This window comes from Schistocerca gregaria, chromosome 1 (assembly GCF_023897955.1).
Source record: "Schistocerca gregaria isolate iqSchGreg1 chromosome 1, iqSchGreg1.2, whole genome shotgun sequence".
Classification (NCBI taxonomy): domain Eukaryota; kingdom Metazoa; phylum Arthropoda; class Insecta; order Orthoptera; family Acrididae; genus Schistocerca; species Schistocerca gregaria.
This window is the reverse complement of record NC_064920.1, coordinates 619279604-619298058: the sequence shown is the minus strand read 5'-3', so window position 1 is coordinate 619298058 and position 18455 is coordinate 619279604. Positions and strand designations below refer to the sequence as shown.

General features: G+C 39.3%; 1 protein-coding gene across 2 annotated transcripts in view; it reads right to left on the bottom strand.

Annotated features, from left to right (window-relative positions):
* LOC126359208 (pre-mRNA-splicing factor CWC22 homolog) overlaps positions 1-18455 on the bottom strand; it is a 130008-nt gene that overhangs the window by 20073 nt on the left and 91480 nt on the right. The window contains exons 8-9 of one of the 2 annotated variants that reach the window (XM_050007610.1): positions 2084-2185; positions 1870-2006 (exon numbers count right to left, since the gene is read on the bottom strand). In XM_050007610.1, the coding sequence (XP_049863567.1) occupies positions 1870-2006; positions 2084-2185 (239 nt within the window). Of the gene's footprint in view, positions 1-1869; positions 2007-2083; positions 2186-12459; positions 12596-18455 lie in introns of those variants that run through there. The other variant, XM_050007611.1, reaches the window with a different exon arrangement.

Sequence of the window (18455 nt, the reverse complement as noted above, 5' to 3'; positions counted from 1 at the left end):
TTTATGTGCTTACTATCTTTTTTTTGGTGTTGTTTTTAAGTATCATTACAATTACAATTCAAATTACTACAGATTTGAAATTGTAGGTATTTCACTGCAGTGCTGACATTTACCACAGATTGTGCAATGAAAATAATTAAGATATATTTGGCTGTTCTTGTTTATCATTACACTTGCTTGAATTGAGTCAGCCCCTAATCTTTATATGAAGTAGTAAATTATCTAGCATTTTGCAATAATTTTCTGTGATTATCATCTCTCTGAATGTAATGATGTTATCCCTGAATAACATCATAAATACCATGAATATTTAGGGCCTAACAGAGTACTTACAGAATTCAAAATTTTTTGTAACCTTGATGTGGGGCAGTCATTATATATGAGTTTATATATCAAAAACACACAGGGCACAGGTCATCCCCATTTTCAAGAAGGGACGTCGAACAGATGTGCAGAACTACAGACCTATATCTCTAACGTAGATTAGTTGTAGAATTTTGGAACACGTATTATGTTCGAGTATAATGACTTTTCTGGAGACTAGAAATCTACTCTGTAGGAATCAGCATGGGTTTCTAAAAAGACGGTCGTGTGAAGCACAGCTCACACTATTCGTCCATGAGACTCAGAAGGCAATAGACACGGGTTCACAGGTAGATGCCGTGATTCTTAACTTCTGCAAGGCGTTCGATACAGTTCCCCACAGCAGTTTAATGAACAAAGTAAGAGCATATGGACTATAAGACCAACTGTGTCATTGGATTGAAGAGATCCTAGATAACAGAACGCAGAATGTCATTCTCAATGGAGAGAAGTCTTCCGAAGTAAGAGTGATTTCAGGTGTGGCACAGGGGAGTGTCATAGGACCGTTGCTATTCACAATATACATAAATAACCTTATGGATGACATCGGAAGTTCACTGACGCTTTTTGCAGATGATGCTGTGGTGTATCGAGAGGTTGTAACAAAGGAAAATTGTACTGAAATGCAGGAGGATCTGCAGTGAATTGACACATGGCGCAGGGAATGGCAATTGAATCTCAATGTAGACAAGTGTAATGTGCTGCGAATACATAGAAAGATAGTTCCCTTACCATTTAGCTACAAAATAGCAGGTCAGCAACTGGAAGCAGTTAATTCCATAAATTATCTGGGAGTACGCATTAGGAGTGATTTAAAATGGAATGATAATATAAAGTTGATCTTCGGTAAAGCAGATGCCAGACTGAGATTCATTGGAAGAATCCTAAGGAAATGCAATCCGAAAACGAAGGAAGTAGGTTACAGTACGCTTGTTCGCCCACTGCTTGAATACTGCTCAGCTGTGTGGGATCTGTACCAGATAGGGTTGATAAAAGTGATAGAGAAGATCCAACAGAGAGCAGTGCGCTTCGTTACAGGATCATTTAGTAATCGTGAAAGCGTTACGGAGATGATAGATAAACACCAGTGGAAGACTCTGCAGGAGAGGTGCTCAGTAGCTCGGTATGGGCTTTTGTTAAAGTTTCGAGAACATACCTTCACCGAAGAGTCAAGCAGTATATTGCTCCCTCCTACGTATATCTCGCAAAGAGACTATGAGGATAAAATCAGAGAGATTAGAGCCCACACAGAGGCATACCGACAATCCTTCTTTCCACGAACGATACGAGACTGTAAGAGAGAACCGATAGAGGTACTCAAGGTACCCTCCGCCACACACTGTCAGGTGGCTTGCAGAGTATGAATGTAGATGTAGAAAAACACAATACATATTTATAAAGGACCTAGTAAGGTTTCATGGATCATAATATATATTAATTTGAAAATGGTAAATTTCATTTATAGTTTGAATACTGTCTGCTACATAATCATTGAGTATTGTTTACCTGATGATGTATCAGATGAACTGCTTTCTGAGGAATCTGATGTGCTTGAACTGCTATCAGAGGAACTGAGTGCCTTCATCAAAGCAGGTAGCATGGAAACTTTTGGTTGAGATTTTAGATGTTCCCGCAGCTCATCTCTGCAGGAAGACGAAAAACTGTAATCCCACAGCCCACACAGCAAAGACTGATTAAAATAATTAAATGGTACACTTACGTTAGGCCACCCAAACCAATCGAGGTGAAGAAATTTATTGCAAACCTCGTGTTTTTTGGATTATCACGAGGAAATAATCCATCAAAAGCTATCTGCATTGTGCTGAAAATAAAGAACCGTAAGTCTTAAAACACACAACCACCAAAAAAAAATTTAATGATTTACAAACTGTAACAGATGTCATCAAATATCACCTATCTCTCTGTCTCATTAAATGTTTTTTTCATTTCAAGACCTTGCAGTCTGTTGGTGCACTAACTGGTATTTTATTTTTTTAATGCTCAAAATTACCCTTTCTTTAGTGCTCAAAATATAATCTATTAAATTATTTAGTCACAATATGCTAAAAACAAACTAATTTTTCATTATGAAACAATGACAAAGTCAACAAAGGAAATGTAAAAAGTGACAAGCAAATTTCTTTGCTGTGATACAGTGATTTATGTGGCACCCAACAACTGATTTAATGGAGATTCAGGATGTAAGACCATAAATTGTAAAATTCCAACCCATAATGTTACATATCAACTGGAAGGATGAAAGTGTTACTTATACCTGAACTACTGAAAAAATTAAATGAAATACTCGGTCAACTTTCATATGTGACTTCAAATTATTTATCTCTAGTAATCAAATGTAAAAATGTCACATATAAGAAGTATTACAGTAAGATTTTGGAATACATACTGTGTTTGAATGTTACGAATTGACTCAAAGAAAGAAATCTATTGACACAGCCAGCATGAATTCCTAATTCCAAAAACATCGTTCATGTGCAACACAACTAGCACTTTATTTCTTCTGGCAGGAATCTCAACTTGATTCCATTTTTCTAGATTTCCAGAGAGCTTTTGATACCATTCTTCACCGGCCGCCTCTAATTAAATTGTATTCTTATGGAGAATTGTCTCAGTAAAGCAACTGCATTTGTGACTTCCTGTCAAAAAGGTCACAGATCGCAGTAACTGACCGAAGGTCATAGAGAAAAAAGAAGTTTATCCGGCATTCCCCAAGTAAGTGTTATACGCTCTCTCCTGTTCATGATTTATATAAATGATTTAGGAGTCAATCTGAGCAACCCTCTTATACTGTTTGCAGATGTGTTTTGTCATTTACGATAAAGAAGTCTTCAGCTGATCAAAACAGTTTACAAAATGATACATATGCAAAGTGTGACAACTGACTCTAAAATAATGGAAATTGTGAGGTCTTCCACATAAGTACTAAAAGGAGTCCATTAAATTTTGGTTACAGGGTACATCATACACATCTAAAGGCTGTCAATTCAACTAAGCACCTAAGGATTACAATTCTGAACAACTTACATCAGAACAAGATTACGAAAAGGAAAGTTGTTACTCACAATATACAGGAGATACTGAGTCAAAGATAGGCACAACAAAAAAGACTGTTCCAAATAAAGCTTTGAGCCTGTAAAGCATTCGTCAAAAATAGACCACACACACAAACGCGAGCGTGGGACTGCATCTAAGGCAACTGTAGCCAAAAGCTTTATTGGGAACAATATTCTTGTTGTTCCTATCTGTGCCTCAGCATCTCCACTATATGGTGACTTCTCCACTATATGGTGAGTAGCAACTTTCCTTTTCATAAAATAGTTACATTCCATCCAGGATTTTCCATTGTTTCTCATCGGAACAAATGCATTTTTCATTGCAGTGAGATCTTTTCATGAACTTTCAATCACCAACTTCCTCTTCTGAATGCAAAAACATCTTGTTGATGCCAAACTACTTAAGGGAAAACAAACCTCGTAATAAAATAAGAGAAATCAAAGCCTGCATAGAAAGATTCAAGTGTTAGTTTTACCATTCGCTGTTTAAGAATGGAATGGTAGAGTAATAGTGTGAAAATGGTTCAACAAACCCTCTCCCAGGCACATAAGTACGAATTGCAAAGTTTCCATGCACATGTAGATATCATATCCCCTCCCACACTATGCCATCACCACACTACCGGCTTAATGTTACAAAATAGTTATCAAGGTAGTCGAATCAAATGAAGCAATAAATCTTTTTTGATAGAAGGGGTTGTGGCTTCAACACATATTTCCCTATATATAGATACTAAAAATTAAACTTCCATTAAATGATTCTTGTTATTGAAGGCCTAAAGAAAGCAACATTAACGATTTTGTTACATTATCTGTCCATAACTAGTGCTGGCAAAGTGGTTAGCATACAAAAATGAGAGCTCAGAAACATAGTAATAGGATTTAAAATTTTTCACTCCACTACATCACATTTCCTCTTACTTTACTTTCTTCAAAAATCTGAATAATACATCCCACTACATACAAAAACGTGGGAATTTAATGAGATGGGACCTGGATAAACTGAAAGAACCAGAGGTTGTGCAGGGTTTCAGGGAGAGCATAAGGGAACAATAGACAAAAATGGGGGAAAGAAATACAGTAGAAGAATAATGGGTAGCTTTGAGGAACGAAATAGTGAAGGCAGCAGAGGATCAAGTAGGTATAAAGACGAGGGCTAGTAGAAATCCTTGGGTAACACAAGAAATATTGAATTTAATTGATGAAATGAGAAAATATAAAAATGCAGTAAATGAAGCAGGCAAAAAGGAATACAAAGGTCTCAAAAATGAGATTGACTGGAAGTGCAAAATGGTTACCAGGGATGGCTAGAGGACAAATGTAAGGATGTAGAGGCATATCTCACTAGGGGTCAGATAGATACTGCCTACAGGAAAATTAAAGAGACCTTTGGAGATAAGAGAACCACTTGTATGAACATCAAGAGCTCAGACGGAAACCCAGATCTAAGCAAAGAAGGGAAAGCAGAAAAGTGGAAGGAGTATATAGAGGGTCTATGTAAGGGCAATGTACTTGAGGGCAATATTTTGGAAATAGAAGAGGATGTAGATGAAGATGAAGATGAAGATGAAAATGAAATGGGAGATATGATACCGCGTGAAGAGTTCGACAGAGCACTGAAAGATCTGAGTCGAAATAAGGCCCCGGGAGTAGACAACATTCCATTAGAACTACTGATGAGCTTGGGAGAGCCAGTCCTGACAAAACTCTACCATCTGGTGAGCAAGATGTATGAGACCGGCGAAATACCGTCAGACTTCAAGAAGAATATAATAATTCCAATCCCAAAGAAAGCAGGTGTTGATAGATGTGAACATTACCGAACTATCAGTTTAATAAGTCACGGCTGCAAAATACTAACCCGAATTCTTTACAGGCGAATGGAAAAACTGGTAGAAGCCGACCTTGGGGAAGATCAGTTTGGATTGTGTAGAAATATCGGATCATGTGAGGCAATACTGACCCTACGACTTATCTTAGAAGCTAGATTAAGGAAAGGCAAACCTACGTTTCTAGCATTTGTAGACTTAGAGAAAGCTTTTGACAATGTTGACTGGAATACTCTCTTTCAAATTCTGAAGGTGGCAGGGGTCAAATACAGGGAGCGAAAGGATATTTACAATTTTTACAGAAACCAGATAGTTATAAGAGTAGAGGGGCATGAAAGGGAAGCAGTGGTTGGGAAGGGAGTGAGACAGGGTTGTAGCCTCTCCCCGATGTTATTCAATCTGTATATTGAGCAAGCAGTGAAGGAAACAAAAGAAAAATTCGGAGTAGGTATTAAAATCCATGGAGAAGAAACAAAAACTTTGAGGTTCACCGATGACATTGTAATTCTGTCAAAGACAGCAAAGGACTTGGAAGAGCAGTTGAATATCAACAAAAGCAAAACGAGGATAATGGAATGTAGCTGAATTAAGTCAGGTGATGCTGAGGGAATTAGATTAGGAAATATGACACTAAAAGTAGTAAAGGAGTTTTGCTATTTGGGGAGCAAAATAACTGATGATCGTTGAAGTAGAGAGGATATAAAATGTAGACTGGCAACGGCAAGGAAAGCATTTCTGAAGAAGAGAAATTTGTTTCTGGAGGTATTTGTATGGAGTGTAGCCATGTATAGAAGTGAAACATGGACGATAAATATTTTGGACAAGAAGAGAAAAGAATCTTTCGAAATGTGGTGCTACAGAAGAATGCTGAAGATTAGATGGGTAGATCACATAACTAATGAGGAAGTGTTGAATAGGATTGGGGAGAAGAGAAGTTTGTGGCACAACTTGACTAGAAGAAGGGATCGGTTGGTAGGACATGTTCTGAGGTATCAAGGGATCACCAGTTTAGTATTGGAGGGTATTGTGGAGGGTAAAAATCGTAGAGGGAGACCAAGAGATGAATACACTAAGCAGATTCAGAAGGATGTAGGTTGCAGTAGGTACTGGGAGATGAAGAAGCTAGCACAGGATAGAGTAGCATGGAGAGCTGCATCAAACCAGTCTCAGGACTGAAGACAACAACAACAACAGCAACAACAACAACATGCATATGTTGTGAACTATTTACTTATAGTCCATTCAGATAACTGCAGTTGCCAATGTTCCTAATGTGCAATGAACCCTTCACGCATAGAATCTTTTGCTGATGAACATGTTCCCATTCTTTGAGAATGTCTTGTATTTCTAGCAATTATACCAAAAAATGTGTGGCAGGAGAGTCCTTCTGTGTATCCACTAGGCTCCCGTATGACTTTTCCAACTTAATCCCAGAATTCAACTCTTTGCTCTCTTTTGTTAGGTGAAGAAATTACTGATTCTGGAAGCAGCATTTTTCTATAGTCTGTCTATTAAATTTGTTCACAAAACATACTTTGTGAAACATTATGGTTTACACAGCCATTTTTCAAAAGGAATCATGTTGTGTATGTTTGATTCAAACTGATAAACTAAAATATCATGATGTAATGAAGTTCTTTGTTTTCTATGGTTCAGTGCCAATGAGAATTCATACATCATTGATAAAAGTTTAAAGGAATCTGCTCCTCCATGTGGCCATACATCTGTAGAGTATTATCCAAATGAAGACTTCATTAAGTTTTTACAAGAGTTGAAAAACTATATTTTTTTCTCATAGCTAACTACTCCTATTCCCTGTAGAGCAAAATCCATTTCATTGTGTTATAGGGATGTAATTCACTGCAATGAATGGAATAGGACAGCTTCCTTCTTTTATTACAATTGAAGCTCATTGGTGCAGATACAGAAGTGCAAAAGATATCCATGTAAGATTTTGGTTTCTCAACTTACTACAGGAAAATGGTAATTTGTTTTATACTAATACACCATGGCAGACGGCTTACTCTTTCTCACCTGTCATTAAGAGCTGTTATATACATTCATTGTTTTGTGTTCATTATTATTCTTATTGTTTTCAGAATCATTTTCTATTTTATTTATGTTTTTAAAATCTGATTTGGTTAATGTGAAAAACACATAGTTGCACAGTGATTTCGAGTCCATGTTAAAATGTAGGCCCCTTTACAATTGGCTGTGTAAGTCAGTTCAAAGATTTAAAGAAGGTAATGGCATAAAACCTATAATGAACAATGTCTAGCAAATCACTGTGATGTTCAAATCACTTTGTGTCTTCTACAACGTAACATCATTTGCAAAACATGATCAGTGATTAAATGTACATGAAACAGCAGAATATACAGATATATCTGAGGAAAGAGAAGATTCTTCTCGTTAACTGCCTTGTAAAGGATAACACTAATGCAAATACCGATCAGGTCTTCTGGATGAACTGTATGAAAAATGCGCAAGGAAGTCTGGATTCCAAAATAAAGACAATATCTTTCACTAAAGCAAATGTACTTTGATCATGGGATAATTAAGAACATCCATCCTCTTTATACAATGCAGGCATTTGATGCCTTTGACATCTTGTCGCCTTTGGAAGTGGAGAAGGGCAAGTCACCACCAAACTCTTCAACACCATCAGACATGTAGATGCCTCCCCCCGATTCGATAACATTATCTTCATATGTATTCTCAATATTTTCAGCCATACCGACTGACTTTGTTGAGGAAGGGGTGTCTTGTATCTTACCCAGATAACGACACCGATTCCATCACAGAAGATATCAACGTTATCGAGTCAAAGAGGTTGTAGGGCCCAGCAGTTCAGGATAGACGGTGTTTCATGCAAATCACTATACCCTACCACCTAAATGCCAAACTAATTTCATAAGCAGTAGGCAGGAGTTCCAAAGCCATATCATTTGCTAAATGAAGACTATAAAAAATCATCCTGGCAACACACTGATGGAACCAAGCTGCCTGCTACTGGATCAGACAATGCATTGCTATGTGGACTATTTATTGCTGCACTGATAATTACTTTGCAGAGACTTATGGACTTTCTGCCATCATTCTTCCACCATCAAGTTTATTCACTCACACTGACCCAGCTTGTTAAGGATTTTGTGAACTTTAACTCTTCTGCAGTTGTTTTTATCACATATTAATACAAGCTGTCCACATTCACAGGAACCAAATGAGCATGTAGAAAACTTTCCTTCTCCTTACATTTTCTACAACTTACTGGGAGATTATGAAGTCCAACAAGGTATAAAACTGATGCAAGGTATCTTGGCATTCATCTCACACAGAAATAGAAATTCATGATACATACGCAGCTAGTAAGCATAATGGCCCTTGTAGTCTGACGTGAGTGCAAGGCAATATATTAGTATCTTGTTTTTACACATTCAGGACCATTCAAACTGATGCCCTGCTCGCCGCTGTCGGAATTCATCCTCTAGATTTAATTATTAGACAAAGGGCATACATGCCTTCAAAAAGAATTCAAGAGAAAAATAGAAAAAACCGGGAAAAGAGACATCTCGTTTTAAAACAGTTCCTTTAGATAAGGAGAAAAGTTTTAAAAACAGCAATATCTCGAGAAGATGTCATGTAAATGGACAGTACTTGAGTATGTTGTTACAACTACAGTTTCGCATAGAATTACCATACTCAAACCGCTGGCACTGCAATCTATACGATTCATCTTTACGTACAAGATACGCCTGTGATCAACCAAATAAGGCCTTTTCCAGTAAGTTTATGGCCAGCAAAACTTTAACCTTTATGTACCTATTTCCATTTTTTACAGCCCTCTTCTGATATTTTCAAAAACATAATCCTTTCTTTTTTTAGAGGGAGAGAGTGGGGGGGGGGGGGGGGGGAGGATGACGCAAACTACAAACTTATCCCAACTTACCCAACATCAAAGTCACTAAATACACTTGAATCCTCCAACTCAGACTGTAAGTTGTCACCAGCTTTGCTGTATCAAATCCTGAATGAGTGAATGCTGTAGTTGTGTTTACAGCACCAATTTAAGCAGGCTGTTAAAGAATAACTAGATGGCACAATTGTGCCACGTATTCCTCATTTATCTGTTAAAGCTGCTATGTCATGAATTTAAATTATTTATTATATTCACTGAGACCGTATTTTTGATATTTTTTAATGCCTATATAGCATGATTTTATAAAAGCCACTCAGAATCAACTAAAATATGATGAACAATAAAATTTGTATAATTACAATGTTGTGCTGACAAAATGATCAGCAACTATATTCGATCTTATTATAAGTTTTTCAATCTCCCTTGTAATGACAATTTGGACTAACAGCAAGACCGTAAAACATTTCTAACTATTAATCACCAACCCAAATTGTCAATGCAACTGAGACGGAAAAATAATAATTTTAAAAGAGTCTGCATTTAATTAAAACAAATGGCTGATTTAAAAGTGAAAACTAATTTTTGGAGCAAATAAATTTTCAGATTCAAAACAACTTTGTGTTGCTACTTGTCAGTAGCCATCAGCAGCTATCACCCAAAGAGGAGCGGTTTTCTTGATGTAATATGTGGGATTTACAATACCAGATCTGAGATCAAGAACTGTATATTCCACAGCATCATTGAAAAAGCCTGATGTGTCAATACTATATGTCTGTTACTACAGGTATTTTAACTGATTCTGAGTGACTTTTATAAAAGTTATTTTACAGACATAGCATTCTGCCAAAAATAGATCCGAGTAATTACCAAGAAACAGATTAAAACTTTGCATGAAAACCAAAAATAATTTTTAAATCACAATACATCAAATTAAAAGAGATCTATAGTCATTATAAATAAGGCCAATAATCATAATACACCAAATTTAAGAGATTTACAGTCATTATAGATAAGGCCAATGCAGTACAATCATGACACATAGTTGTTGAACGGCATGTTTAAACTGATGCCATGAAAACAACACAATGTGTCCAATAATTACACAGTTAGTGACAAAGTACAAATGGTATTTTCACTGTTCAGACGTGATTGCTGCATCTGTCATTAAGTATGTAATTATATTAAAAACAAAGATTCTTCCTCAAAATCACCCTCTCCAAACCTTCCAGGAATTTCTCACTTCCAGCCTTGCCTCTCAATCTTTCTTGAAAAACCTTAATCCTACTCCCAACATCACCGCAGCCGAAGGCCAGGCTATCCGTGATCTGAAAGCTGACCGATCCATCATCATTCTTCCAGCTGACAAGGGTTCCACGACCGTGGTACTTGATCGTCGGGAGTGTGTGGCTGAGGGACTGCGTCAGCTTTCAGACAAGTCTGCATACAAAGTTTGCGAAGGTAATCCCATTCCTGATGTCCAGACAGAGCTTCAAGGAATCCTCAGAACCTTAGGCCCCCTACAAAACCTTTCACCTGACTCCATCAAACTCCTGACCCCACCGACACCTCGCACTCCTGCCTTCTACCTACTTCCTTAAATTCACAAACCCAAACATCCCGGCCGTCCCATTGTAGTTGGTTACCAAGCCCCCACAGAACGTATCTCTGCCTACGTAGATCAACACCTTCAACCCATTACATGCAGTCTCCCATCCTTCATCAAAGACACCAACCACTTTCTCGAACACCTGGAATCCTTACCCAGTCTGTTACCCCTGGAAACCATCCTTGTAACCATTGATGCCACTTCCCTATACACAAATATCCTGCACGTCCAGGGCCTCGCTGCAATGGAGCACTTCCTTTCACGCCGATCACCTGCCACCCTACCTAAAACCTCTTTCCTCATCACCTTAGCCAACTTCATCCTGACCCACAACTTCTTCACTTTTGCAGGCCAGACATACCAACAATTAAAGGGAACAGCCATGGGTACCAGGATGGCCCCCTCGTATGCCAACGTATTTATGGGTCGCTTAGAGGAAGCCTTCTTGGTTACCCAAGCCTGCCAACCCAAAGTTTGGTACAGATTTATTGATGACATCTTCATGATCTGGACTCACAGTGAAGAACAACTCCAGAATTTCCTCTCCAACCTCAACTCCTTTGGTTCCATCAGATTCACCTGGTCCTACTCCAAATCCCATGCCACTTTCCTTGATGTTGACCTCCATCTGTCCAAATCAAACCCACCAACAAGCAACAATACCTCCATTATGACAGCTGCCACCCATTCCATATCAAACAGTCCCTTCCCTACAGCCTAGGCCTTCATGGCAAACATGCGCCCCCCCCCCCCCCCCCCACACACACACACAAAATCTCTCTCTCTCTCTCTCTCTCTCTCTCCTCTCCGCCTCCCCCCCCCCCCCTCTCTCTCTCTCTCTCTCTCTCTCTCTCTCTCTCTCTCTCTCTCTCTCTCTCTCTCTCTGGGCATATATAAAGGTTGTTAATGGTATAATGATATCACAGTTAAAGAGTTCAGACACTCATGGATGAGACTGGAACTGAAATTGAGATCAGCAAAACATTTTCCATTTTCAAACATTCCATTAGAAAGGAAATCCATAAGTATCGCCCAAATGTAATTCTTACTCACTGCAAAGATAAGTGAAATAGATATGTTCACGGTGTCGAGAAACATTGAAATTGTTACTACCAAACAAAGTTCCTATCAGATTCTACATTGAATTCAGGGATGAGATAACACTCCTTAAGCAATAACATACCATATAGACCCCTCTAGTGGTTGGAAAAAATCAAAGGTCACATTGATCTATAAGTAGGGTGGCAGTGATCCACCAAACTGCCATCCAATATCTTTGACACCAATTTGCTGTGTAGCCTTCAAACAGAGCTCAAACAGAATGACCTCCTTGCCTACCAGCATGGATTCACTACACATAAATCATATGAGACTCAATTGGCACTTTTCTCACATGACATCCTGAAAGCCATGGACCCAGTCAAGGTTCTGTACAAGCAATACATCTTGACTTCTGAAAAGCATTTGGTTCATAATCACACATGCACATACTATCAAAGGTATGATCATATGAGAGATCAAGTGCAATTTGTGACTGGATTGATAAGTATTGTGTCAGTTGCCACAAACTATAATTGCTCTTGTTTCAGTATCTGCTGTAGTTTTGGCTTGTAGCTATTGTTCTTACAAACAGTACCAAATAGGGTTGTTAAATGATTTTTTTTTCCTTACCTACTTCATTATTTGTGATAAACTTTTCATTCTTTCAACAACATTTTTTTTCCCCCAGTGCAGATACAGTTCAAATTATGGGTTGGCAACTGGTGGCCTGCAGGCTGCATCCGGGCCCACGATTGGTTTCAATCTGCCCCACAGAAAAAAATCCATGTGAACAAAATATGAATGTACTCTCAAATGGTACATAAGTGGACAAGAAAAATTCCTGGATTTCCTAGTTAAAAATATGCACATTTTCCTGGATGAAAGTACATTTTTTGCATGTTATGTGACAATATGCTTTTCCTCAGAGCTATAAAACTTATCAATCCTTTAAATGGTAAAGGTTTTATACAGACTTCCCTGCACTTCAGGAAATGAAAACTTATAAAAATTCAACGTGTTTTGGAAATAACTTTGATGTGAGACACCATGTAAACTGCATATTTTCATATTACAAAAGTGTAAATAAAAATTCCACCAAATACAGCATGGTAGCTTCCGAAGCACTAAAATCAATATTGTGCCGCACAATGTGATTTTCTCAGCCAATCATTATTCATGTTATATGATCTCATCAGCCAATGACAGCAGATATTCCGAGCACAGGGCACATGATGTACCGTAACCGTATGCTGTGTCTCAGAAACGCTTGTTTTGAGGTTTCTGGTGTTGTGTGGTAGGAAATGAAAGCTATTCATATTGCCGCATTATCCCCTGAATATTAAAGTCATGAATGCCATAGCTTGGCTTTATGTGCTGGGAGCTTTCCTGTCACATCATGATTGACTGACAGAGATGTCACTGAAGAGAAGTATTACTAAAATTCCAAATATAATTTCAATGAGAACTGGAATGTTAAATAGTAGATCACTACATCTACATCAACAGACATACTGTGCAATCCATGTGTGATGAATGGTTATCATGTACCAGTACTAGTAATTTCCTTTTCTGTACTACTCACAATTACAACACAGGAAAAACAACTGTCTCTGTGCCTCTGTATGAGCTCCACTTTCTCATCTCTCAGCTCCACGGTCCTTACATGAAATATTTATTCTATGTGTTCTTTCTACAGTCTCTTAATTTTCTCTAAGTGTTTCATAAAAAGAATGTTGTCTTCCCTCCAGGAATTCCCATTTAAGTTCACAAAGCATTGAACCTATTGGTAACAAATCTAGCAGCCTGTCTCTCTGAATTGCTTCCATGTCCTCATTTCATTTGAATAGACTGTACTAGTTTTCTACATGTGGTCTCCTTTATACACTATGTGATCAAAAGTATCCGGACACCTGGCTGAAAATGACTTACAAGTTTGTGGCACCCTACATTGGTAATGCTGGAATTCAATATGGTGGTGGCCCACCCTTAGCCTTGATGACAGCTTCCACTCTCACAGACATATGTTCAATCAGGTGCTGGAAGGTTTTTTGAGGAATGGCAGCCCATTCTTCATGGAGTACTGCACTGTCGGTCAGTGAGGCTTGGCACGAAGTTGGCGTTCCAAAACATCCCAAAGGTGTTCTATAGGATTCAGGTCAGGACTCTGTGCAGGCCAGTCCATTACAGGGATGTTATTGTCATGTAACCACTCCACCACAGGCCATGCATTATGAATAGGTGCTCGATTATGTTGAAAGATCCAATCGCCATCCCCAAATTGTTCTTCAACAGTGGGAAGCAAGAATGTGCTTCGAACATCAATGTAGGCCTCTGCTGTGATAGTGCCATGCCAAACAACAAGGGGTTCAAGGCCCATCCACAAAAAACACAACCACACCAAACACCACCACCTCCAAATTTTACTGTTGACACTATATTCGCTGGCATATGACATTCACTGGGCATTTACCATACCCACACCGTGCCACTGGATTGCCACACTGTGCACTGTGATTCATCACTCCACACAATGTTTTTCCACTGTTCAATCATCCAATGTTTACATTCCTTACACCAGGCAAGGCATTGTACAGCATTTACCAGCATGATGTGTGGCTTATGAGAACCTGCTCAACCATGAAATCCAAGTTTTCTCACCTCCCGCCTAACTGTTATAGTACTTTCAATGGATCCTGATACAGTTTGGAATTCCTGTGTGATGGTTTGAATAGATGTCTGCCTATTATACATTACGACCATCTTCAACTGTTGGCAGTCTCTGTTGGTCAACAGGCGAGGTAACCTGTAAGGTTTTATGCTGTGTGTGTCCCTTCACGTTTCCACTTCACTGTCACATCGGAAACAGTGGACCTCGGGATGTTTAAGAGTGTGGAAATCTCCCATACAGATATATGACACAAGTGACACCAAATCACCTGAACATGTTCAAAGTCCGTGAGTTCTGCGGAGCACCCCATTCTGCTCTCTCATTATGTCTAATGAGGTCGCTGATGTGGAGTACCTGGCAGCAGGTGGCAGCAGAATGCACCTAATATCAAAAAACTTTGTTTTTGGAGGTGTCCGGATACTTATGATCACATAGTGTATATGAGCAACACTTTCCTAAAATGATTCCAATAAACCAAAGTCAATCATTCAGGTTACCTACTATCATCCTTACAGGCTCACTCCATTACATATCACTTTGCAACGTTACAAATAGATATTTAATCAATGTGACTTGTGTTAAGGAGCAGAGCACTACTAATGTTGTATTCAAACATTATGGAATGTTTTCCCTGCTTATCTGCATTACTTTACATTTTTCTACATGAAGAGCAAGCTGCCATTCATCACACCAACTAGAAATTATGTCTAAGTCATCTTGTATCCTCCTACAGTCACTCAACTAGGACATCTTCCATACACCACAGCATCATCAGCAAACAGCCACAGATTGCTGCTCACCATGTCCATAAGGTCATTTATGTATACAGAAGAAAGAATGATCCTATCATACTTCCCTGGGACACTCCAGATGATACCTTCGTCTCTGATGAACACTCGCCATTGTGAATTACATACTAGGTTCTATTACTTTATTAAGTCCTGGAGCTATTCACATATCTGGGAACCTATTTTATATGCTCGTACCTTTCTTCACATTTTGGTGACCAACCCTGAGCATAACTCAGACCACACCACTGCATTCAAAAGACCATGCCTGAATACAATTCAGGCTGCAATTTTCTCCACATGCGAGCCACCTATCACTTGAAAACTGGACTCAATTCACACAATAACAATGTAAGAACGTCTCACTACCTGTCCCACGATACCTGTCCATTTCTGGAATTGTTTTGAAGAGAAAAAAAAAACATTAGTAGACACAACAGCTACTGTCTTGATTGTCTGGGCCAATATGTAATCATGCTGATGTAATTTCATGCGAGTACTCGCTAGGCTTCACATTTTGCATAATTCTGCTACAAATACATCTTTTTTGAGTGAGCAAGAAATTTTGGAAGTTCAAGAGGAAGAAATTACTCAATAATTGCCTCATATTTTTGTTTTTGGTTGGCTATTTAAACTTTCTATCAACATTATTTTAAAATTTGTAATTTATCAAAACACTACTGTAACAATGTTTCATTTTTGCATCCAAAATGCCCAATGCAGCTCAGCGGAACTATTCGGAAGTCAATGAAGAAGCCCTTGGAATTGTTTATGCCTTAAAAGATTTCATGTATTCTCGTATGGAACAAAATTCCACTTAGTCACAGATCATGAACCTTTAGTTTCCATGTTTCACCCTTCAGCATCTTTACCTGACAAAGCCGATTCGACTTCAATGTTGGCCTCTTTTTCGTTGAGATATAATTAAGAGATCCATTTCTTTCCTATGTTGCAGCACGCAAATGTGCACACATTGTCTCAGCTGCCCTCATGCTCAGATCCATTGTTCAATCAGGAAGTAATGCTGTGTTTTCAACTTGACGTGGAAGCAAAGCATACTACTGATGGTTCCCCATTATCAGCTACAGGTTTGCACCTGCAGTAGGTGTGGACCCAGTGCTTAAACAAGTGGCGTGCATGATGAGACACAGATGGCTTAACCGTTCACCGCGACAGTCATCAGACCCACTGCAGGACTTCTATGCTTTCCATTACCATCTTCCCGTGTTAGAAGATGTCATTCTCTTGTTGACAGGAGGTACTCCACATGTTACAGCAACTGTGTATAGGGAGGTTCTCAACCTGTTACATCAAGGTCGTTGTGTGATCTGGACAATTATTGATCACAAGGTGGAGAGTGTTCAAATCAATGGGCAGCACCATGTAATATTTTTCACCCTTGGCCAGTGTACATGGTATCTTGGGAAAGAATCCATATTGACTTTGCCACAGCATTTAGACACTTTTTGGTGATTGGCTGATGATGAGTTTCCTTATGTTGTTCGTTGTCTACCACGGCAGACCTGACTATCAAGGCACTGTCAAAAATTATTCCTGTCAAAGACCTATCTAGTGCAGTGGTTTCGGACAATGGTCCTCAAATTTTGGCTTAAGGATTTTTGCTCACTTAACGGCACCTGCCACATCATGGTGCTTCTGTTTCACCCACAATCCAATGGCAAGGCAGAATGTCTTGTATGAACTTTCAAACTGAAAGTGTGCAAATATGTCACAGAATTTCTAGCGGAGGAGACCCTTACATTCTAGACATGGTCTCCAGCTTTTCCACAGACAACACAGCTCGAGCCCTTGATGCCCATGCGTTTCCTTCTCTCTCGGCATGTGGGGGATGGGTGGTGGAGGCGCTGGTGCTTCATCATTCCGCCCAACGGTGACTTCTAGGCTGACACAGGTGCCTCCTGCACTGACAGAGGTGCTGCTTACAATGACCATGGCACTTGCCAGCAAAGTCTACATTATCTCCAGACAGCGCAGCTCCCCAGCTCACGGCACCTATAGACAAGTCTGACATCGACATGACTACTGCCTGCAGATTGCCGGAGTCATTCGCCTGCATTCCTGAAGGGGATGGAAGGCACATGTGTTCATGCTAACATCACTTCCACCCCTACTAGTGGACCAGGAACTGTTCGTGCTCTGGACAACTGCATCAGAGAATATGAATGTGTCAAGCATCAGGGCGCATGGTATAGGAGCCGTCATCTGGTTGCTCCCCCCTCCCTCGCCTTCCCTAAGGAAGGAGGTGCGTAGTTAACCCACACATTACTGCACCTCTGCCACCACTAGAGCAGTGCTTGTCCATGTGCACACTTATTTGAGTGGTGTAGCTGCTCTGGGCTCCCACAGGAGGCTACCACCTTTGGTCCAGCACCTCTATTGCCTGCAGGGAACATGAAACGGCACATCACTGGCAACTGCTTGTTATAAAGCCAGCAGTCTTGTGCCTATTCTCTAAAGGGTATTGTACCTACAGTCTCACACTGTGACTTAATAAATACTTGGTTTCTTATGACCGTATGTTTTATTGTGTTTGGCGTTACAACAGTGGTATTACCAAAGAATGCTGAAGAATAGATGAGCAGATTGTATTTGGATTGAAGCTCACAACAGAAACAGCATATGTTACCCTTTGTTCCTATTTTTGTCCTCTAATGTTCCTTCGAGCACTAAGTTGACTATACCTAGATGCCGTAGCAGATATCTGACTAACCTGTTAAATTTTTAATTTTCTTGATACTATCACAAGTCAAATACTTCCATGCTCTCCCTCAAACATCCTCTTTGTGAATGTCCACATCAAACCTGGAATCAATAAACTACATAAAAAATCAGTAGTGTCATATCTCAATGAGGAACTTGAAACTTTCAGCACAAGGCAGGAGCATGTAGAGGAACTATGGCTCAAGTTTAAAAGAATAATTGACCATGCACTGGATACATGCACTGAAGCGTCAAAGAAACTGGTATAGGCATGCATATTCAAATACATAGATATGTAAACAGGGAGAGTACATCACTGCAGTCGCCAATGCCTATATGAGACAAGTGTCTGGCGTAGTTGCTAGGTTTGTTACTTCTGCTACTCTTGCAGGTTATCAAGATTTAAGTGAGTATAAACACGGTGGTATAGTCGGTGCACATGCGAT